The sequence below is a fragment of the Manis javanica genome, chromosome 1 (genome assembly GCF_040802235.1).
Source record: "Manis javanica isolate MJ-LG chromosome 1, MJ_LKY, whole genome shotgun sequence".
Classification (NCBI taxonomy): domain Eukaryota; kingdom Metazoa; phylum Chordata; class Mammalia; order Pholidota; family Manidae; genus Manis; species Manis javanica.
The window spans coordinates 213770491-213794382 of NC_133156.1; the positions used below are offsets into that span (position 1 = coordinate 213770491).

At 42.8% G+C, this 23892-nt stretch overlaps 1 protein-coding gene across 2 annotated transcripts in view; it reads left to right on the top strand.

Annotated features, from left to right (window-relative positions):
• FEZ2 (fasciculation and elongation protein zeta 2) overlaps window positions 1–23892 on the top strand; it is a 49999-nt gene that overhangs the window by 605 nt on the left and 25502 nt on the right. For both annotated transcript variants that reach the window (XM_017640776.3, XM_073214419.1), the window contains exon 2: window positions 3733–3841. In XM_017640776.3, the coding sequence (XP_017496265.2) occupies window positions 3733–3841 (109 nt within the window). The remainder of the gene's footprint in view (window positions 1–3732; window positions 3842–23892) is intronic.

Genomic DNA, 23892 nt, shown 5'->3' on the forward strand with positions numbered 1-23892 from the left:
GAACCCGCAGTTTGAGACACTACCTCCTCGGGCACCTGTGTAGCTATTCATTCTTCAACCTGCATTTATTTAAGCTCCCTAACCGCCAGAGGCTGCTTCTCACTGGCAATACCATGATGTTTGGATATTGCCCCTCACAAGTAGGGCACAACCTAGTATGGGAGCTAGATTTGTAAACAAATATTTATATGGGTGTGACAAATGCTCTAATGGCATAGGTGCAAAACAGGAGATTTGTAACGGTGTGTATGTATGTGAGTCTGGAAAGACTTCATAGGGAGAGAAATGTGACAACGATCCTGATGGGTGAGTGGGAGTTTGCCTCGCGGGTGAGGAAAGATTTAGCATTATAGCTCGAGGATATAGCATGTGCAAAGGTACCAACGCTGAAGCAGCATTTAGGCACAGGAAATTTGCTGCGTCCACCGGAGAGCCGGAGAGCCGCAGTGGAGTGCAAGCCCTCACAAGAAGGGAAGGCTGTGGTCACTAATGTCAAGGGTTTCCTAGTCTGCTAGAGACCAGTGCACAGACGGGATTATTACAGTCATCTACGTGCATTGATAGGAAATTCACAGGGATTTATCGGAGGAGAGGGAAGGAAGGGGCAGAATTCCTGGGAGCACTTAACTGAACTACCTGAATTCCAGTTATAATTTGGTTAAGTAAAGTTTGTAATTATGTACCATGGTTTTATCCCAAAGATCATAAAAAGGAATGGTGAGTGAGGAACTTGAGCAGATTATATAGGTAGGGGGAGAGGAGCCCCTGGAGAGGCTGAGGGTGGAATTAATGGGGGAAACACTGAGAGCTTGGGAAGGATGGGTTTTCGGAGTAGTGATAGGATGGAGAGATTAGAGGTTATGAAGGAGTTCTTGAGCTAGAGAAGGATCCATGGTCATAGGGCCTTCCTGCCTGATGGTCACCTGTCCTCTGTGAATCAGGAGATTAGGAAAAAGGTAGGAAGCTTCAGAGGAGAGGGTTGGAAATGGGGGCCTATAAACATGGTTTAACAGTGGTGCAGGCCCAGCGGTGCTTGGAGACCATGTTTTCATTCGTACCGCTGTACGGTGTTGTGTTCAGTGTAGTGGGAAGAGTTTATGCCTGGAGTTTATATACACATAAATGCAGTCAGTAGTAAAAGATGACGTTTTTGGAAGTCTTTTCTCAGAGGGGGTAGTTTTATATATATTTATGCAGATTTATACACTCCGAATCACTAGGACTCAGAACATTCTGGATTTTAAAATTGTATTATGCATTTGGGTTTATCAAGAGTAACTCCTTAAAACAGAGGAGTGGTTTGTACACAGATAGTTACAGTTCCCTATTTGCCTGTACTGTCTGGAAAGTAGTTCATTTTAGCCTTTGTTTAAATCTTAGGTTGATATAAAACTTAAAAGATTTTGTACTCTTGATGATGTACTACTACGTTATTAGTAGTGAATGCTGCCGGATTTGGGAACGCATAAGAAATCTTTTTCTTTCCCGGGCTGGGTTGCCATGCTTATTGTCCCCTTTCTATTACATCCATGTAGAGTCTGTCCCTCCCTGCCCCTTTCACTCAAGAGAGTTGAGAATTCTTTCAGTCAGATATTGCCTTTTCTTAGGGCATTTTATTGAACTTCTCTGAGCCCTGCTTTTAGTCTTGGTTAAATATGGATTGTACTTAATCTGCTAAGGTTTTACTTTAGAAGGTTATCCTGCAGGATTCAATGTTAACAGGAGTTTGACCTTGGAAAAGAGCTGTCCTGCCAGTTTATGACTGGTTGTAATACTTTATGATACCGATGAAGGCAGTTCATACCTTGACTGGAGAATTCTAGAAATATGTCAATTTGAAGTCAGCCCAGTCTTTCACTCAAGTTGGCCCTGCATCCTTCCAGCTATAATTGTCCTGACTTTGGTGGACTGGTAATTTCCCTTCACTCTCTTGGAAGGTCCAATCGATCCACAGTCACTTCTGAGTGACTCTGCCACTCCACTTGTCCTTTTATGACAACCTCCTTTAAGAAGGAGCAAACAAGCAGTCCCCAAAACTCCGGCCTGTCTTCATCTACTTGAATATCCTACTTGTGTTCCTGATCAAGGTTGTATTTAGTCACTTTTTCAGTATTTGAAAATCTTTGACCAGGCAACGCACAGACCAGAAACCCAGCATGTTTAGCAACCCAGTGGTGTTGCTTCCTGTTCGAACATGTTGGCATGAGAGGAGATTATGATTCTAACAGAGGGGATGATATGAATGAGCCATGCGTGTGGGTGATTTGCTGGCTGAACCAGCTAGTTTTCTAGAGCTTTTTGGGTTCACGTTTTCATTGAGGCTAATGTGCATTCCAAAGCCAGATGTCATTTTGGGATTTTATGTTTTTGGCAGTTGTGGCCTCACTGCTTCTTTGCTTTAGCACCAGATCCCAATCCATTAAATCAAGTATGTTGCTTCTTTATTTTTAAGCTTGCCGTCTTATTTTTATGACTCTAGTGGTCTTGTTTGTATATCCTAGTAGTTTACACACTTGTGAAAAAACCCCACCCAATTATTTAATGGCTTATTCACAATTAGCTACCTGTTTATAAAATTTAAGGTTTTTTTTTTTCTTCTCTTTGTGATATCCCTGTGTGTATCTCTGGCCATTGAGTAGCTTATATGTGTAGTGTTTAACTTGCCCCAATGAAGATTCACCTAATTAATATTTTTGACCTTGTTTATTTCATACAATGTTATGTTTTGTTATGCTGATTCTTACTTTGGTCTGAAATCTGAATTTTGGTCATGAAATTGGAGTTTGCTATCCTTGTCTGGTATGCTTTGGGACTTTCCTCAGTATGACTGATTTGAATTAATGCTTAGAGTAATAAAGCTGGAAGGAATGTCTTGTTATTCTAGTTCAAGCCTCTCATTTGATAGAAGGGCACCTAATACCTAGAGAGGTTAGGGGACGTGGGCAAAGACTTGTTTGAGAAAGAATGGAGACCAGTCTGTTCTCTGAATTCTCATCAAGTGCCCTTTTCATTTTACCTGATTGCCTTCCCAGAATGCTGTTTAATAATAAGTAAGGGTAATTGCATTGGCTATAACCTATGTGCATTTCATTGTGAACTCTCTTTCCCCTTTCATTTTATCTGTCTTAGTCCTTAGCCTATTATGTTACAAATTAGGTATTAAACCTGGTCTCACATTGAGACTGAATCCTTTCCTTTCTCCAGAAAGGATAAATATTTGGTTAGAGAGAGATAATTCACTCAAGAAGTGATCTATGTGTTTGAAAGTTATAGAAGAAATATAAGCATAAAATACAGTGTATTTACTACCTGTGGGGCTCTGGAAACATTAAACTCCCTGTGCTTTAGCTTCCTCATCTGTAAAATAGGGATAATAATAGTTCTTCATAGTATTGTTTTTGAGGATTAAAAACAATTGAAGTAATATATGTAAATTGCTTAGAACAGTGCCTGGCTCATAGTACAGTGGAAATGTTAGCTGTTGACTTTGGGAGAATTTCTTAAACCACATTATCTTCCCTCAGGACTTCTTGTCAATCTGACAATCTGACTTTCATTTAGTTTATATTTAGGAGGCTGTACTTTGTTGATGTTTTTCTGTGAAACCATAGGTCTTCTAATTTTTTTACTTTGATATTTTTTGTTCTTTCTCTTTGCATTATAGTACTGGGTATTAGTAGACTAAATACAGAGAATGCTAACTTTCACTGACTGTAGTTTTCCTCCTTTTAGGATTTGGAATGCCCTGACAGATAATTATGGAAACGTGATGCCTGTGGCCTGGAAGTCATCCCATACTAGGACCTTGCATTTGCTTACTCTGAACCTCTCAGAGAAAGGGGTAAGTGAGGAAATGAACAAAGAGTTTCTGAATAACTGATTCTGATAATGGAACTAAAAAAAACCCTAGCATCTCTATTCAACACAAAGTCATAAAGTTGCCTTTTGTTTCCAACCATACAGCAACTGGAATGGCCCTCTTGCCATCTTGGCTTCATGACTATCAACTCCCTAGCACATTCCTTCAGTTCTCCCCCAGCATGTACTCACTTTTGAATGTTTAGCTAAATGTCCATTACCGGTGGATGAACACCAGTGATCAGCAGTTTTTTTCCAGCTTCAGTAGCACAATTTTGATGTGCTGAGAACACCCAGTGAGAATCCTAGCCTTTGATTTAATGTATTGAGGGTACTGGGATATCCACATAGAGTTCACTTTCTGATGACTTTAATGATTGCTGGACATGTTTTCTGAAGACTGTGTGTCACTGTGAATACTGGAGAGCCCTTACAGTTCTTAGCTGACTGAGGCTGCCCTTTGAACCTTGGTATTGTAGAGGGAAGATGCCTTGATTAAGAAATGTGAGCACAGGTGACAGAGGACAGTTGTGGGGACAAAAGGGAAGAGAATAGCGTTAAGTGGAAAATCAGTGCTCTGTGCCTAAAGCTGATGAGAAATGTAGCCAAACTATGTAAGTTTGCAGACCTGTTTCAAGTTCCTTACCAGATAACCAAGTAAATTCATGCCAGATCTCTCTGCATGCTCTGTTTCATTAAGTGCATTTGTGTAATTGAGAGTAGCTATGTGCAGTAGGGCTGTCAGTGTTTTAAGTAGCATTATTAATGTTTTGTGAACATGATTTTCTTAAATACGTGATCCAGACAAGCCTGCTGCCTACTGTTTTCTAGTTAAAAAAATAGTTCTGACTGTATTTCTCAGTATTCTCTGAAATGTAGAAATCTTACTCTCTGGTCTAGCTGTTTTGTGGGCTGACCTGGCATACTGTTAGTGAAAAGGAATGAAACAAAATATCTTGTGCTCTATCTTCTGTTTATTTAGATCCTAGCTGTCATTTTGGATTTAGTTCAATTTTCCCTTCCTCTCTGAAGCATCCAATGGCTGTTTTAGCCTTTGCTGGTCTCATGGAATTATATAATTTTAGATTTGGAAGGGACTTTAAAGGACACTTAATCCAACCTCTCACTTGGGGGAAATCCCCGTCTACAGCATCTCTGACAGATGGTCATTTAGCCATGGCCTAAATCCCTGCATGGAAGGGAAATGCACTCCTCTCTGTGGGAATCAGTTACACTTGTGGAGATGTGAAAATCTTAAGGGACTTACCTATTTTTGGGTAAAATTGCAACATTTCTAGAATCTCTCGCCTGACCTTAGTCCAGCTCCATATCAATCGGTGTTTCCAAGGGGTGGAGAGAAGCTGTTCTCTCCTTAGTCCATTTCTATATCAACAGGTGTTTATAAAGGGGAAGCAAGTGTGCTTTGGAATGGAGAGAAATGGGCAAGTGAGAGTAGCTGCAGGAAAGGGATGATCGGAGCCTCAATAAACCATAAATGGGTTTCTGTAAGTAATAAATGGGTTTCTCCCACTGTAGTTTTTCCCTTGACTGATTTTGGTTTCACTGGTTTATTCACCCCAGGCTGGGAACATGCTTCCCCCCCAGAGCTACATCTGGCAGTAGTTGGCAGGACCTTTGAACCTGAAATCTGTCTTCAGGGGTGTGATGCTTGGGTGGGCTGCCTAGAGATGGTGGGGAGACACCTGGAAAACCCCCTGTAAATGTTGTGGACCCCCTGTAGATGGTTCAGGTGGGGACTCCCCTGTGGATGATGCACCTTTGCCTGGGAACCCCCCCATCTGTGGGGATTCCACTCATGGAGCCCCTATTAGGGAATTGGTTTAGGGTAAAGCATCTCCTAGGTGAGTGGGTCCCGCCCCAGAATTGGGGAAAGGCGGAGACACTGACAGCTGTGGAATTAGCCCTCCATGAGGTAGGGGACTGCTTAGGGGGCCTGCGTGACTCTGTGGCGGCAGGAGTTGTGGGGTTGTTGTTTATCAAGGTATTGGACAGGGCTACCGAGGAGGGGGATGCCCTTCGGAGTTGCTTGGATGAGCTGGGTGATGAGCTATGGGATGCCCTTGAGAAAGAGAGACAGTTACTGAGAACGGAGATCATGCTGCTGAAAGACACACTGACAACAAGGGAGGAGGAAGCAGGAGAATCCAAGCAAGGAGGCCATGGGGAAGGAAGAGGATGGAGCGTGCCTTCAGCCCCGAGATGGTAGAGGAGACATCAGGGTAGAATGAGGGGATGCAGCCTAGGGCAGAACTCTTGCTTGAGGCCACTACCTGAGGCACCAGCCCCTCCTGTATTAAAGGCCCACCTGGTTATAATTAAGAAAATTAAAAATGCAACAACCACAGGGTCCTCAGGGGAGGAGCTGCCCCCTCCCCAGGTTGTGGAGCACTCCATGCTCTGCCCCTACACCCAGGATGAGCTGGTGAACATGAGTGTCCGGTATTGGCAGAAGCTGTCAGAACCTCTGCCTACATAGCTTTTGTGTCTTCAGGATATGGGGGTGGAAAACATTATTATGTCGGGTTCTGAAATGGGTAGACTGGCTTCCCTGACGACTCACCCCTCCCTGTGGCAGTGGTTGCAAAATGCCTGTCACACCTCAGGAAATCTTGTGCTTCTGGATTGGCTGACAACAGCAGGGCAGTTTGATGTAATCAGGGTGATTTATCATACTTACCCACTAGCTGGAAAACGTATGCAGAGCTCCAACAGGTATTATGGACATCAAAAACATCATCTATAATATGGACCTCCAGGGCCCCAATGAAGAGTCGTTCACTATGGAAATAAGAAATCTGGAGCTTCATATAGCTCCCCCATCTCTCTTTGGGTCCCTAGTGACATTCTTGCCCCTCATATAGGGCAACCCATAAGTGAGGCTACTTGTACTTTAGCAGATCTGGGGGAGGTTGAAGCAATAAGAGCACAGAAGGAAGTACGGGCTATGACTGAAGGGAGAGGTGCAAAGGGCCCTGGGAAGGTCTTGAGGACCCAGATGTAGGTTGATTTGATAAAGGCAGGGGCAGTGAAAGAAAAACTTGATGGGCAGCCCAATGGAATCTTGTTAGAACAAGGCACCAATTAAAGCTGGAGCAGTGGTTTTAGCTGCTGAAATGAAAGATGCGGAAGCCAGAGACAAAGCCCCATGTCTGGCCTGTGTCCCTGCAGAACTTACTGGGGGAAAGTAACTCGGGCTCCATTTGGGCCCTCACCCCCACAGGAGGATGATTGGGCATTGCAGTTTGACTGAGGGAGGGGTTAAGGTCCCCACCTTGGGGGACATGGTGGGGACAGGAGACTACATGTAGAATTAGCAATTCATTGGTCCCCCGTGAGTGTACAATGTGTCCTGTCTCTGGTGGACACAGGAGCTGAATGTCCTCTGACTTATGGCAACCTTGAGTGTTGTCCCAGGACCTCTGCTGTGATTGAAGGCTATGGGGGTAAGGCAGTTAGAGTGAAGAGAGACCAAATCCCATTAGATAAAGGATGTTTGCCCCCAAAGGAGTATACTGTGTACATTTCTCCCATCCCTGAATATATTTTGGAGGTTGATATCCTGCAGGGCCTGTGGTTACAGACTGCTGCAAGTGAGTTCAGACTGAGGATACATGTGGTAAAGGCAGTTCTGATGGGACATGCTAAGCACCCGCCTGTAGTTTTGCCTGTACCTCGGCGGGTGACAAATTCTAAGCAATATAGATTGCTGGGGTAGGGCACAAGAAAGTTGTAGAAACTCTACTGGAGTTGGTGACGGTGGGCATCATAAAGCTCACTCATAGTCCTTTTAATACCCCAGTATGGCCAGTGAAAAAGCCAGATGGCTCCTGGTATAAGATTGTGGATTACAGGGAATTGAATAAAGTCGCACCCCCTTTCCATGCTGCTGTCCCCTCTGTAGCAGTCCTTATGGACACCCTCAGTCATGAACTAGATACATATCATTATGTTGTGGACTTTGGTAATGCTTTCTTCTCTAATGACATAGCACAGGAAAGTCAGGAATAGTTTGTTTTCATGTGGGAAGGCTGGCAGTGGACATTGAATGTCCTTCCACAGGAATATGTCCACAGTCCCACCACTTGTCATGGAATTGTAGCCCAGGACTTGGCCACATGGAAGAAACCACAAATGGTGCAGCTGTATCACTACATTGATGGCTCACATCTGATTCTCTTGAAGATTTAGAAGAGGCAGTTCCTAGACTGTTGCAACATCTACAGGAGAAAGGATGGGCTGTGAACAGTACCAGGGTTCAGGGACCTGGTTTGTCAGTAAAGTTCTTGGGGGTTGTCTGGTCGGGTAAAACTAAAGTTATCCCAGAAGTAGTTATGGGCAAAGTCCAGGCTTTCCCCACCCCTGCCACTGTGGCAGTATTACAAGAGGTTTTGGGTCTTTTGGGCTACTGGAGAGTGTTTATCCTGCACTTGGCACAAATTCTGAGGCCTTTATAAATTCATTGGTACAAAAGGGCATCAGGTGGGCCAGGGATGAAACATGTGCAGTGGCTTTTACTGCTGCTAAGCGAGCAGTCAAGGCCATACAGGTCTTGAGTGTAGTGGACTCATCAAGGCCCTGTGAGCTAGATGTTTATGTAATCGAAGATGGTTATGGGGTTATGGATCGGGCCTTTGGCAGCGGCTTGAACAGACATGCCAGCCTAATGGATTCTGGTCACAACTATGGAAAGGAGCAGAGGTCTGGTCACCTTGACAGAGAAGCAACAGGCTGCTGTGTACCATGCCTTACTGGCTACGGAGCCTGTCACCAGAATAGCTCCACCAAGGTAATAACCACCTATCCCATTGAGGGATGGGTACCAGACTGGACCCAGAGGCCAAGGAGTGATGTAGCACAGATGTCTACACTGGCCAAATGGGGTGCGTATTTACAGCAGTGTAGCGCCCTCTCTACTAGCCCCTTTAGTGGAAAACTCCAATGCTTACTGGGGCCAGTGACATATACCAATGGAAAGCAAGAAGAACTTGCTTTTGAGCCATTGGTAGCTGAGAATCCTTCCTGGGAGGGAAAGCCCCAATACCTGAAGATGCTTGATATATAGATGGCTCCAGTCCTGGACAGTCCCTGAAGTGGAGGGCTGTGGCTTTCCATCCTAAGACTGAGACAATATGGATGGAGGATGGGGAGGGGAAGAGTAGTCAGTGGGTTGAGTTGCAGGCAGTATGGTTCATGATCACCCAGGAGCCCTTCTCTATAGTTGTCTGCACTGATAGGTTGGCCATCTACCAGGGCTTGACCCTGTGGCTACTGACATGGTACCATGCCAACTGGATGGTTGGTCACCAGCCCCTTTGGGAGCAAGAGTTGAGGCAAGACTTATGGGCCTCTGGTTAGACTAAGACAGTTACTGTATATCATGTGACTGGCCATTTGCCTTTGGCATTCCCAGGAAATGATGAAGCAGACACATTGGCCTGGATGTGTTGGCTAGGAGGAAGGCTAACCTCTGAGGTAGCCCAATGGTTATGTGAGCCTTTGTTGCATGTGGAGCAAAAAACCATGTGGGCTGTAGCCCATTGGTGGGGCTTGCTATTGACATTTGAAGAAGTCAGCAGAGCCTGGAAGGAGTGCCTTGTGTGCTCTAAGAGGGACTTACACCAAGTCCTACAGCAACTTGGGACAATAGTAAAGGGGCCAATACCCCTGGTCAGGTGGCAGATAGACCATATTGGGCCTCTGCCCATATCAGAAGAATATCAGTATGCCATGACTCGTATGGACACAGCTATTGGACTGTTGGTTGCTTTTCCTGCATGTTGTGGAGATCAGCAAATGACCAAAAGGGGCCTAGAGCAGCTCTTTGCAGCTTATGGCCGGCCGCAAGACACCCGCTTTACTGGTCATGCATTACAAGAATGGGTGCAGCAATTGGGGATAAAGTGAAAGTTCCATGTACCTTATAACTCTACTAGGGCAGACATGAAACAATGGTTTGTTGAAATATGGCCTGAAGTCAGACACCAGTAGTCTATGGGGCCGGTCAGTTCGCTTATAGACAGTGCTATGGCGTTTGAATGAGAAACCTCGAAAAGGAGCCTTGAGCCCTGTGGGCTAACATATATTGCTGCCTCTCCTGTACAACTGTATGTGCAAACCAAAAAGGTGTTACTCAAGCCAGGATATGGCCAGCAGAGCAACATCCTGCTGCCAGCCCCAACTGCGTTAAAGCCTGGAGACACTGTTGAGTGGACATGGCCCTGGACATTTCAATACATGGACCAGTGATGGCTGGCCTTCTGGCACCTTGGGGAAAAGGCCTGGAAGCTGGCCTCCTATCTATTCCTGGAGTAACAGCAGAGTGGACCCCAAAGATCACAGTAGTGTACCCAAAATGGCTTGGAGCTAAGAGCATATTATGGAGAAGTTTTGTTTTATCTTTGTGGCCAGTGCATGCACCTCACATAGCCCTATATATTGACCCATCTGTAACTCCCACAGGGAGAGGGGTTGAAAGTCTGGTATACTAGACCAGGATGAGATCCCATTCCTGCCACTGTCCTATCACAGGACTGCTCTCTTGCATGCATCCTACCTGATGGACAGGATTTGCCTGTGCTGGTGTCATTAAAACGTGTATCTTATTGCCCTTAAGGTTATTTTCTCCTACAGTCTTTGCTGCTTGGACTTACCTCCTGGCTGCAGCAGCTGCTTACCAGTTCAGCTGCTGGCCTACTATGGAATGGGCAAGCTGTGGACTTACTCTGAATAGGCCTTTGAAACTAGCTGGATATTCTGGCTTGAGGATTATCGTGATTTTATTGCTGTTGTTATTCTATGTTATTTGTTTGGTAAGAGTGCTCCAGTTTTCCTGCACAGGGGCCATTGCGGAAGATGGGAATGTGTAGATTGTACAGCGAGAATTCTGGATGGGTGGGCTGGGGGTTAAAAATGCAGTATTTCCAGAATGTCTCACCTGGCCTTAGTCCAGGTTCATATCAACAGGTGTTTACAAGAGGCGGAGAGAAGCTGTTGTCTCCTTAGTCTATTTCCATATCAACAGGTGTTTACAAGGGGGTAGAGGCAGGTGCTCCGGGATGGGGAGAACTGGGAGAGCAGAATAGCTGCAGCAGAGAGAGGAGCGGATCCAGCTTTCTTATAAGCAATAAACAGGTTTCTTCCAATAGTTTTTCCCTTGACTCCTTTTGCCTTCACTGGTTTCAGTGGTTTGTTTGCCCTGGTCTGGGAACACGCTTGCCCCTAGAGCTATACTGTTCTGCAGAATTTAGCCCTGTTGTCTCCTGGCTACTCATCCCCGCAGCAGTTTGTCCATGTCTCAAATCACTATTGTCTTATCTTATTAATCATATGTTTCTGGGTCTGTTGTTAGTTATGACTTCCTGGTAGGTATCTTTATGTTTGTCTCTTTAGTAACTACCACTGTGCCTGGCACCTAATGAGAACTGAGGCAGATGTTTGTTGAGTGAATGAATGAACAATATCATCAGTGAAACTATACATCAGAGACCATGACGGAAAGTTCTTTTTTTTAAAAAAATTTTCTGTATTATTTAACACAGTGCTGAATCCACAGTAGCCAATGAATACATTTTTGTTTGACATATTGAAAAATAGCATAGAAAAGGTTCTTTCATAGTTTCAAAGGGAAATACAGTAGTAACACGAATGGGATACTCTAATCCACTTTCATGAATAAAATGTCTATTTTGTATTGTTCTTAGATTGCATCTTGGTAAGCCACACCCTTTTTCTGCCTTTTGATCCATGTTTTCAATGACAGAGTGATGGTATAGCTAAGGGCAGTGATCAATAATGATTTGGAATTAGTACTAGTTCTTATTATAAAAATATTTCCTGGAAAACTCAGGAGATTAAAGTGGGCAAGTGATCATTCATTGGTCATCTGTCTGTCGTGATATGGCTACCCACGTGATGAATACAACTGGAGTTAGAACTCAATTCCTCAGGAAGGAGAAGCACACATTAAATTCCTGAATTAAAATTGGGCAAGAAGGAACTATGTATTCCATTAGATAGCATAGATAGCATATAACTTTTTGTTAAACTGGGAAAGTTGTTTTATTTACCAGCTGTGTGCATTCTTCTTTCCAAAATTGAACTATGCAAAATTGGAAGCATTCTTTAGATTATCCCAATTGTAAAACAGGATATATAGGGAAGTTTTTTTCTTGACAAAGGGAAGAGAAATTTCTTTTGTGCTAGGATGAGGAACATTCAGGAAAACCACAGTTTGCTATATTTCAGCTTTTAATATTTTTTTCATTGATGTTTAGGATGGCACACTTCTCAGTTTGATGGGTCTTTTCTAGAATAAGTTAACTAGTGCATTCCAACTTCTTACATGGGCACATTTTTTCCATTTGAGGCAGCTCAGTTTCATACAGGTTAACAGAACCACCAGTGCTGAATCTAACCCTGGCACAGGAAAGAGTGATGGGCATGCTTGGCAAAGAGAGCATACAGTGGTGCCGCATGGGAGAGTGAATGATACCCATGGTGGCCAAGGTTAGTTTTCAAAGCCAGACAGGGATTCCAGCCCTAAGCATCTGCCACTCTGTGGGAAATGGGCTTGGCTGCCTCCCTGGAAATATGATCTGGGATCATTATTTCTGTTGTTATGGTAATTTATTCTAATGATTAGTGGTATCACTCATGTGTTCTTGCAATAAGCTATAAACCTATACTAAATCCAGTAGCCGTTTTTGAATATTCTTGTGATAGAATGCTTCTAAATCATTTTGCCATAGAAACATCTCTGTACTGTCTTCTATCATGAGCATTTTTTCAAGGACAGGGACTTTATGTATTTTTCAGATCTTCAGGTGTAGAAACAGGAAGAAGAAGAAAACAATGTCTTCCTTAGGAGTAATTTTAAAATTTAAACAGACTTGTTTGTAGGGGAAAAAATAAATCTCTGATTTTCAGGTTACAATGAAGAGTGATTTGGGAGGTTTTGCAATTTAAGGATCAGTAAAGACAATTGTTAGGTCTACTCCACAGGATCCACACACTCCTTTGATCACATCGTGTCACTTTTCATCTCCACTTCTACAATCTTGTAATCAAGTATGGTCTCTCATCAGAGCCTAATCTCTTGACCTTTCTCCTTTCTTATTAAAATTAAATTATTAGAAGGATAAAAAACTGTAAGTAGTAAAGTACAAAAGGAAAAAAGCAGCATCTACCCTACTTACCCTAGCCTTGACTTTCACTTATCAGAGGCAACCACTTTCAACTATTTCAGCTCTTTCTTCTAACAGAGAACTTGCTCATATTATTTTACCTGGTTTTTTTTTTTTTTTTTTTTTTTTGGCATCTACCTTTTTTTTTTTTTTTTTTTTTTTGAGAGGGCATCTCTCATATTTATTGATCAAATGGTTGTTAACAACAATAAAATTCAGTATAGGGGGGTCAATGCTCAATGTACAATCATTAATCCATCTCAAGCCTAATTCTCGTCAGTCTCCAATCTTCTGAAGCATAACGAACAAGTTCTTACATGGTGAACGAATTCTTACAGAGTGAATAAATTCTTACATGGTGAACAGTACAAGGGCAGTCATCACAGAAACTTTCGGTTTTGATCATGCAATATGACCTATAAACCATCAGGTCAAATATGAATATTCATTTGATTTTTGTACTTGATTTATATGTTGATCCCACATTTCTCCTATTATTATTATTATTTTTATTTTTAATAAAATGCTGAAGTGGTAGGTAGATGCAAGATAAAGGTAGAAAACATAGTTTAGTGCTGTAAGAAGGCAAATGTAGATGATCAGATGATCAGGTGTGTGCCTATGGACTAAGTATTAATCCAGGCTAGACAAGGGCAGCAAGACATCCACGGATGCAGAAGATTTCTCTCAAAGCAGGGGGGGTGAGGTTCTGAGCCTCACCTCTGTTGATCCCCAAATTCTCACCTGATGGCCCCCCTGCGACTGTGCCTGTCTTAGGTTGTTCCTCCCTTGAGGAATCTTACCCGTCTCTGGCTAACCAGTCATCTTCCGGGGCCATACAGGGAAATGTAAAGTTGGTAAGTGAGAGAGAAGCCATATTGTTTGCAAAGGTTAGCTTTTTACTTCTTTGCAGATTTATGCACTGTGGCTTCTATGCCCAGCACTTGTCTCGAGGTATCTTTACCACCTGGAGGAATTATGATACTCGGTAAATTCGATATGAGGCACGAATTCTATTTAAAGTTTGTAATTAGGAAGGAAGAAGAAAAGCTATAGATGTAGCATATGAAGGAAACTTGGGAGGATTGATTATTTCTTTGACATATCTTCTTGTATAGTACCTTAAGTATGTATAGGTTTTAAACTACTAACTAATTTGCACACACATATTGACATAATAGGAATACGGTGACATAAACAAAGCAAATCTATAATTACCAGCCATCTCCAGTGAAGCCAAGAAAACCATTTAGGCACCCTAGGCATTTGTGAAAATTTATCTATGATATGATGGATATTTTCCAACTGTACTTGAACCATCAGACAAATTAAAGCAGCCCATTTCTGGGATCTGTTCACATCCCATATGTTCTTTTAACCATAGATAGTCTATAGTCATGAGATTTTGGGGTGCTACAACTTGCACCCCTCCCAACTCCTGGTTGAGTTCCAACAGTACAGATCCAGTCAAATTCGTTGTCTCACTGTATGCACATGCCAGCCTAGACATCTCCCTCCTCCTTCTTATGGCAAGTCCAGGAGATGGTGGGCTGGATGCAGCCACAACCGCAGCATCGTCCGGATCCCTGTGTAGGCTTTTTGATGATCATCCCCCGGCACGAGTCCTCCAGAGAGTGCTGATGCCGGAAGCTCCTCCTCATATCGTATCTTAGTTCATTTTCTGGGTATCCAAGCTAGGCCTTGATCTTCTGCGTAGAAACAAACAGACCCTTTGCCCACACTTTGACATGCCCTCTATACCACTGTGCAGAACTCATTGGAGGTCAGCACACAGTAACTGCTTTTTTTTTTTTTTTAATTAAGAGAAAGGAATATTATCAGAAAAGAGTACCTCCATAGCTGATCATCTGACACCCTTTAAGTGATCAACATTAAGGATATTTAAAGCATGCGTTGATCTTTGATTTACCAATAGTTTTATCCTGTTAAGGAGTAATCCCCCTTTTCTTTCTTTCTTTCTTTTTTTTTTTAAAATTTTTAATCTACACTTACCTGAAGAATACTATGTTTACTATGCTCTCCCCTATATCAGGTCCCCCCTAACAACCACATTACGGTTACTGTCCATCAGCTTAGCAAAATGTTGTAGAGTCACTACTTGTCCTCTCTGTGTTGTGCAGCCCACCCTCCCCTTTCTCCCTCCCCCCCATGCATGCTAATCTTAATACCCCCCTTCTTCTTCCCCCCCCTTATCCCTCCCTGCCCACCCATCCTCCCCAGTTCCTTTCCCTTTGGTACCTGTTAGTCCATTTTTGGGTTCTGTAATTCTGCTGCTGTTTTGTTCCTTCAGTTTTTCCTTTGTTCCTATACTCCTCAGATGAGTGAAATCATTTGGTATTTCTCTTTCTCCACTTGGCTTATTTCACTGAGCATAATACTCTCCAGCTCCATCCATGTTGCTGCAAATGGTTGGATTTTTCCACTTCTTATGGCTGAGTAGTATTCCATTGTGTATATGTACCACATCTTCTTTATCCATTCATCTACAGATGGACATTTAGGTTGCTTCCAATTCTTGGCTATTGTAAATAGTGCTGCGATAAACATAGGAGTGCATCTGTCTTTCTCAAACTTGATTGCTGCGTTCTTAGGGTAAATTCCTAGGAGTGGAATTCCTGGGTCAAATGGTAGGTCTGTTTTGAGCATTTTGATGCACCTCCATACTGCTTTCCACAATGGTTGAACTAATTTACATTCCCACCAGCAGTGTAGGAGGGTTCCCCTTTCTCCACAACCTCGCCAACATTTGTTGTTGTTTGTCTTTTGGATGGCAGCTATCCTTACTGGTGTGAGGTGATACCTCATTGTAGTTTTAATTTGCATTTCTCTGATAATTAGCGATGTGGAGCATCTTTTCATGTGTCTCTTGGCCATCTGTATTTCTTTTTTGGAGAACTGTCTGTTCAGTTCCTCTGCCCATTTTTTAATTGGGTTATTTGTTTTTTGTTTGTTGAGGCGTGTGAGCTCTTTATATATTCTGGACGTCAAGCCTTTATCAGATCTGTCATTTTCAAATATATTCTCCCATACTGTAGGGTTCCTTTTTGTTCTATTGATGGTGTCTTTCGCTGTACAGAAGCTTTTCAGCTTAATGTAGTCCCACTTGCTCATTTTTGCTGTTGTTTTCCTTGCCCGGGGAGATATGTTCAAGAAGAGATCACTCATGTTTATGTCTAAGAGGTTTTTGCCTATGTTTTTTTCCAAGAGTTTAATGGTTTCGTGACTTACATTCAGGTCTTTGATCCATTTTGAGTTTACCTTTGTATATGGGGTTAGACAATGGTCCAGTTTCATTCTCCTACATGTAGCTGTCCAGTTTTGCCAGCACCATCTGTTGAAGAGACTGTCATTTTGCCATTGTATGTCCATGGCTCCTTTATCAAATATTAATTGACCATATATGTTTGGGTTAATTTCTGGGGTCTCTAATCTGTTCCACTGGTCTGTGGCTCTGTTCTTGTGCCAGTACCAAATTGTCTTGATTACTATGGCTTTGTAGTAGAGCTTGAAGTTGGGGAGTGAGATCCCCCCTACTTTATTCTTCTTTTTCAGGATTGCTTTGGCTATTCGGGGTCTTTGGTGTTTCCATATGAATTTTTGAATTATTTGTTCCAATTCATTGAAGAATGTTGCTGGTAATTTGAGAGGGATTGCATCAAATTTGTATATTGCTTTCGGCAGGATGGCCATTTTGACGATATTAATTCTTCCTAGCCATGAGCATGGGATGAGTTTCCATTTATTAGTGTCCCCTTTAATTTCTCTTAAGAGTGACTTGTAGTTTTCAGAGTATAAGTCTTTCACTTCCTTGGTTAGGTTTATTCCTAGGTATTTTATTCTTTTTGATGCAATGGTGAATGGAATTGTTTTCCTGATTTCTCTTTCTATTGATTCGTTGTTAGTGTATAGGAAAGCTACAGATTTCTGTGTGTTGATTTTGTATCCTGCAACTTTGCTGTATTCCGATATCAGTTCTAGTAGTTTTGGAGTGGAGTCTTTAGGGTTTTTTATGTACAGTATCATATCATCTGCAAATAGTGACAGTTTAACTTCTTCTTTACCAATCTGGATTCCTTGTATTTCTTTGTTTTGTCTGATTGCCGTGGCTAGGACCTCCAGTACTATGTTAAATAACAGTGGGGAGAGTGGGCATCCCTGTCTGGTTCCCGATCTCAGTGGAAATGCTTTCAGCTTCTCGCTGTTCAGTATAATGCTGGCTGTGGGTTTATCATATATGGCCTTTATTATGTTGAGGTACTTGCCCTCTATTCCCATTTTGCTGAGAGTTTTTATCATGAATGGATGTTGAATTTTGTCAAATGCTTTTTCAGCATCTATGGAGATGATCATGTGGTTTTTGTCTTTCTTTTTGTTGATGTGGTGGATGATGTTGATGGATTTTCGAATGTTGTACCATCCTTGCATCCCTGGGATGAACCCCACTTGGTCATGGTGTATGATCCTTTTGATATACTGTTGAATTCTGTTTGCTAATATTTTATTGAGTATTTTTGCATCTACGTTCATCAGGGATATTGGTCTGTAATTTTCTTTTTTGGTGGGGTCTTTGCCTGGTTTTGGTATTAGGGTGATGTTGGCTTCATAGAATGAGTTTGGGAGTATTCCCTCTTCTTCTATTTTGTGGAACACTTTAAGGAGAATGGGTATTATGTCTTCTCTGTGTGTCTGATAAAATTCCGAGGTAAATCCGTCCGGCCCCGGGGTTTTGTTCTTGGGTAGTTTTTTGATTACTGTTTCAATTTCTTTGCTTGTAATTGGTTTGTTTAACTTTTGTGTTTCTTCCTTGGTCAGTCTTGGGAGGTTGTATTTTTCTAGGAAGTTGTCCATTTCTTCTAGGTTTTCCAGCTTGTTGGCATATAGGTTTTCATAGTAGTCTTTAATAATTCTTTGTATTTCTGTGGAGTCTGTCGTGATTTTTCCATTCTCATTTCTGATTATGTTGATTTGTGTTGACTCTCTTTTTCTCTTAATAAGTTGGGCTAGAGGCTTATCTATTTTGTTTATTTTCTCAAAGAACCAGCTCTTGGTTTCGTTGATTTTTGCTATTGTTTTATTCTTCTCAATTTTGTTTATTTCTTCTCTGATCTTTATTATGTCCCTCCTTCTGCTGACTTTAGGCCTCATTTGTTCTTCTTTTTCCAGTTTTAATAATTGTGATGTTAGACTATTCATTTGGGATTGTTCTTCCTTCTTCAAGTGTGCCTGGATTGCTATATACTTTCCTCTTAAGACTGCTTTCGCTGCATCCCACAGAAGTTGGGGCTTAGTGTTGTTGTTGTCATTTGTTTCTATATATTCCTTGATCTCTATTTTGATTTGTTCATTGATCCATTGATTATTTAGTAGCATGTTGTTAAGCCTCCATGTGTTTGTGAGCCTTTTTGTTTTCTTTGTAGAATTTATTTCTACTTTCATACCTTTGTGGTCTGAAAAATTCGTTGGTAGAATTTCAATATTGTGGAATTTACTGAGGCTCTTTTTGTGAGCTAGTATGTGGTCTATTCTGGAGAATGTTCCATGTGCACTTGAGAAGAATGTATATCCTGTTGCTTTTGGATGTAAAGTTCTATAGATGTCTATTAGGTCCATCTGTTCTAGTGTGTTGTTCAGTGCCTGTGTGTCTTTACTTATTTTCTGCCCGGTGGATCTATCCTTTGGGGTGAGTGGTGTGTTGAAGTCTCCTACAATGAATGCATTGCAGTCTATTTCCCTCTTTAGTTCTGTTAGTATTTGCTTCACATATGCTGGTGCTCCTGTATTGGGTGCATATATATTTAGAATGGTTATATCCTCTTGTTGGACTAAGCCCTTTATCATTATGTAGTGGCCTTCTTTATCTCTTGTTACTTTCTTTGTTTTGAAGTCTATTTTGTCTGATATTAGTACTGCAACCCCTGCTTTCTTCTCACTGTTGTTTGCCTGAAATATGTTTTTCCATCCCTTGACTTTTAGTCTATGCTTATCTTTGGGTTTAAGGTGAGTTTCTTGTAAGCAGCATATAGATGGGTCTTGCTTTTTTATCCATTCTATTACTCTATGTCTTTTGATTGGTGCATTAAGTCCATTTACATTTAGGGTGACTATTGAAAGATATGTACTTATTGCCATTGCAGGCTTTAGATTCGTGGTTACCAAAGGTTCAAGGTTAGCTTCTTTAGTATCTTACTGCCTAACTTAGCTCACTTATTGAGCTGTTATATACACTGTCTGGAGAGTCTTTTCTTCTCTCCCTTCTTATTCCTCCTCCTCCCTTCTTCATATGTTGTGTGTTTTGTTCTGTGCTCTTTTTAGGGGTGCTCCCATCTAGAGCAGTCCCTGTAGGATGCCCTGTAGAGGTGGTTTGTGGGAAGCAAATTCCCTCAGCTTTTGCTTGTCTGGGAATTGTTTGATCCCACCATCATATTTAAATGATAGTCGTGCTGGATACAGTATCCTTGGTTCAAGGCCCTTCTGTTTCATTGCATTAAGTATATCATGCCATTCTCTTCTGGCCTGTAGGGTTTCTGTTGAGAAGTCTGATGTTAGCCTGATTGGTTTTCCTTTATAGGTGACCTTTTTCTCTCTAGCTGCCTTTAAAACTCTTTCCTTGTCCTTGATCCTTGCCATTTTAATTATTATGTGTCTTGGTGTTGTCCTCCTTGGATCCTTTCTGTTGGGGGTTCTGTATAATTCCATGGTCTGTTCGATTATTTCCTCCCCCAGTTTGGGGAAGTTTTCAGCAATTATTTCTTCAAAGACACTTTCTATCCCTTTTCCTCTTTCTTCCTCTTCTGGTATCCCTATAATACGAATGTTTTTCCTTTTGTATTGGTCACATATTTCTCTTAGTGTTGTTTCATTCCTGGAGATCCTTTTATCTCTCTCTATGTCAGCTTCTATACGTTCCTGTTCTCTGGCTTCTATTCCTTCAATGGCCTCTTGCATCTTATCCATTCTGCTTATAAATCCTTCCAGGGATTGTTTCACTTCTGTGATCTCTTTCCTGACATCTGTGATCTCCTTCCGGACTTCATCCCACTGCTCTTGCATTTTTCTCTGCATCTCATCCCACTGCTCTTGCATTTTTCTCTGCATCTCATCCCATTGCTCTTGCATTTTTTTCTGCATCTCTGTCAGCATGTTCATGATTTTTATTTTGAATTCTTTTTCAGGAGGACTAGTTAGGTCTGTCTCCTTCTCAGGTGTTGTCTCTGTGATCTTTGTCTGCCTGTAGTTTTGCCTTTTCATGGTGATAGAGATAGTCTGCAGAGCTGGTACAAGTGACCGCTGGAAGAGCTTCCCTTCTTGTTGGTTTGTAGCCTTTTCCTGGGAGAATAGCGACCTCTAGTGGCTTGTGCTGGGCAGCTGTGCGCAGACAGGGCTTCTGCTTCCTGCCCAGTTGCTTTGGGGTTTATCTCCACTGTTGCTGTGGGCTTGGCCTGGCTGGGGCTGTTCCTCCAAAATGGTGGAGCCCCGTTAGAGGGGGAGCAGCCAGGAGACTATTTATCTCCGTAAGGGGCCTCTGTGCTCCCTGCTGCCCAGGGGGTTAGAGTGCCCAGAGATCCCCAGATTCCCTGCTTCTGGTCTAAGTGACCTGTCCTGCCCCTTTAAGATTTCCAAAAAGCACTCTCCAAACCAAAACAACAACAGCAACAATGAGAGAGGGAACAGAAAGGAAAAAAAAAAGAAAAAACACGCGATTTTTTTTTTTTTTTTCCTCAGGTGCCGGTCCCAGGCACCCGCGCACTGGTCCTGCTGCCCTGTCTCCCTAGCACCAGGGTCCCTGTCCTTTCAAGGCTTCCAAAAAGCACCCACCCACCGGTCCCGCAGGGAAGGAACGCTCAATATTCTTGGTCCTCAGGCACTGGTCCCACGCACCCGCTCACCAGTCCCGCCGCCCTGCCTCCCTAGCACCGGGGTCCCTGTCCCTTCAAGGCTTCCAAAAAGCACTTGGCAAAAAGAGAGAAAAAAAAAGGGGAAAAACGCGCGATTTCTTCCGTCCTCAGGTGCTGGTCTCAGGCACCCACCCACCGGTCCCACAGGGAAAAATGCGGGATATTCTTTGTCCTCAGGTGCCGGTCCCAGGCACCCGCTCACCAGTCCCGCCGCCCTGCCTCCCTAGCACCGGGGTCCCTGTCCCTTTTAGGCTTCCAAAAAGCACTCGCAGAAAAGAGAAAAAAAAAAGGGGAAAAACGCGCGATTTCCTCTGTCCTCAAGTGCCGGTCTCAGGCACCCGCCCACCGGTCCCGCAGGGAAAAACGGGGGATATTCTTTGTCCTCAGGCGCCGGTCCCAGCCACCCGCTCACCAGTCCCGCCACCGTGCCTCCCTAGCACTGGGGTCCCCGTCCCTTCAAGGCTTCCAAAAAGCGCTTGCCAAAAAGAGAAAAAAAAAAAAAAGGGGAAAAACGCGCGACCTCCTCCGTCCTCAGGCACCGGTCCCAGGCACCCGCCCCCAGGTCTCGCAGGGAGAAACGCGGGATATTCTTTGTCCTCCGGCGCCGTTCCCAGGCACCTCCTCACCGGTCCCGCCACCCTGCCTCCCCAGCAACGGGGGCCCGTCCCTCTAAGGCTTCCAAAAAGCGCTCGCCAAAAAAAAAAACTGCTCCGGTTTCTCTCCACCCGCCGGGAGCCGGGGGGAGGGGCGCTCGGGTCCCGCCGGGCTGGGGCTTGTATCTTACCCCCTTCACAAGGCGCTGGGTTCTTGCAGGTGTGGATGTGGTCTGGATGTTGTCCTGTGTCCTGTGGTCTCTATTTTAGGAAGATTTTTCTTTGTTATATTTTCATAGCTCTATGTGTTTTTGGGAGGAGATTTCCACTGCTCTACTCACGCCGCCATCTTGGCTCCCGCCTCCCTGTTTTTTTTTTTAACTTTAGACTTTATCCATTTACTTTCTACTCAGAAGATGAGGGTTTAGCTTTTTTGTAGCCCTCCTTCCAACCCCCCAACACCATAACCCTCAAAAACGTCCCTTTCCCATCTTCCCAATATGATTATATCAAAATATTTGGTTAAGTTAATCTTCATCATTTATATTGACCAAGTAAATGTTCATAGTTGACCCATTTCAGTACATTATTATTAAATATAGTCTTGTAAATTTTCTCTATTGGGCTAATAATAACTGCCTTTTTGTGGTTTGTTTAGCTTATTATTGGGCCATTGATACAGCTTTAGCAGAGCCATAAACATCAGTTTAGTATGTAAAACAAACTAGATGATCTATCAGTCTCTCTTTTTTCTCTTTCTCTCTTGTACTTTTCTTGATGCCCCCTGCGGTAACAATTTTAACCTGAACTGGTTACTCTGTAGTCTGGCTTCGTAGCCATCTTCTGGGGTCTTTACTTCACCATCATTACAAGAATTCCCTTTATCTCTTTCTTGTATTATATCCATGTCTGCTTTCTTTTTGATTTCCTTCTGGTTTTAATGGAGCATATTCTACAATAGCTTCCTGAGAACTTGAATGTCTGAAAATGTCTAAGTTCTTACCCAATATGTTAGTTTAGCTGGATATAGGACTCTAGGGAGGAATTTATTGAAACATGGAAGTAATGTTTTCTAGCTTCTATTGTTGCTGTTGAGAGTTCATATGACATTTTGATTCCTGATGCATTTAATGTGATGTTTTTTTTTCTGTCTGGAAGCTTTTAGGTTCTTTTTTTCACACAGTATTCTGAAGTTTCATGATGATTTACTAGAAGCCATACCCACGCCTTTCCTAGGCTGATAGTGTAGTGAGAAATGCAATGAGGAGGTATGTCATCACTGCGGTATAGGGTGGAGTGGCATTATGTGGTAGTAGATGGACCCTGGAATGCTGATGGGGTTCCTCTCCCATCCTGATGTTACGAAAGGCAGCATGCAGGTGTTTTTTTTGCACTTCTCACCTGCAGGTTTCTTGCTCTGCGGGTTGTATTCACCACTAAACTTCAGATGCTCCTGTATGAGGAACTAGAAGGACCTAGGGAACTATGTCTACTCAGTTGTTTCCTCCGTTTATCCTCTGCATTTGTAAATAAAAATAATTTCTCCAGGTAAAATACTACTTTTTAGGTTATATACTATCTTACAGAAATACATTGTTGTTCTTACATTGTTCCTTGTTGCCCTTTTATTCTTTTGGGAACTCAGTGTATGTCACTCCTTCCTGAGGAAGAGAGTTCTCATTTCACTTCTGTTCATCTGAACAGTCCTGTCACAATAGATAGATGATAAAGAGATGATCATGTGTCCATTTCAATCTGCTGAGTTTTCCAGGTAAGGCTTTTGCCATTAGTACTAGTACCAAACTCTTAAGTCATTATTAAAGGGGCTACATCTATTGGTGCGGGAAGGGTTGAGGAATGCCAACTAGGCACACCCCTGGACATGAAGAGGTAAGGAGAGGAGAAATTACCAGAACCTGGGGACAGTAGCTGTGGGTGGAAGGTGTGCTTGACAGGAGCTGTGCCTTTGGCAGTCTTGTAAGGTGGGAGAACCCCCCTTCCAGTCTCCTGCTAGGTGCTACCAGTGGTGTTTAACCCAACTGGAAGCTAGAGGTCAAGGACATCCTTTGATGTAATCCATAAAGATCAGCTTTCTAGGGCACAGAGCAGGGTAGAAAATGTCAGTGAGGCAAATCTCCAGTATGGTTAGGTTTAAAGGTGTTTTTGAAACCTAGAGATTAATTCCTTTTTTTTTTGGAAGAAGAGATGTTCAACTGTAAGGGCTAATTGCAACTCTTAAGGACAGTTCCTGTTTTCCAGGGAGTTGGTACTTGGCTTTTACCCTGACCATTACAAGTTAGTTTGCAAGTCCTTAACTTTATG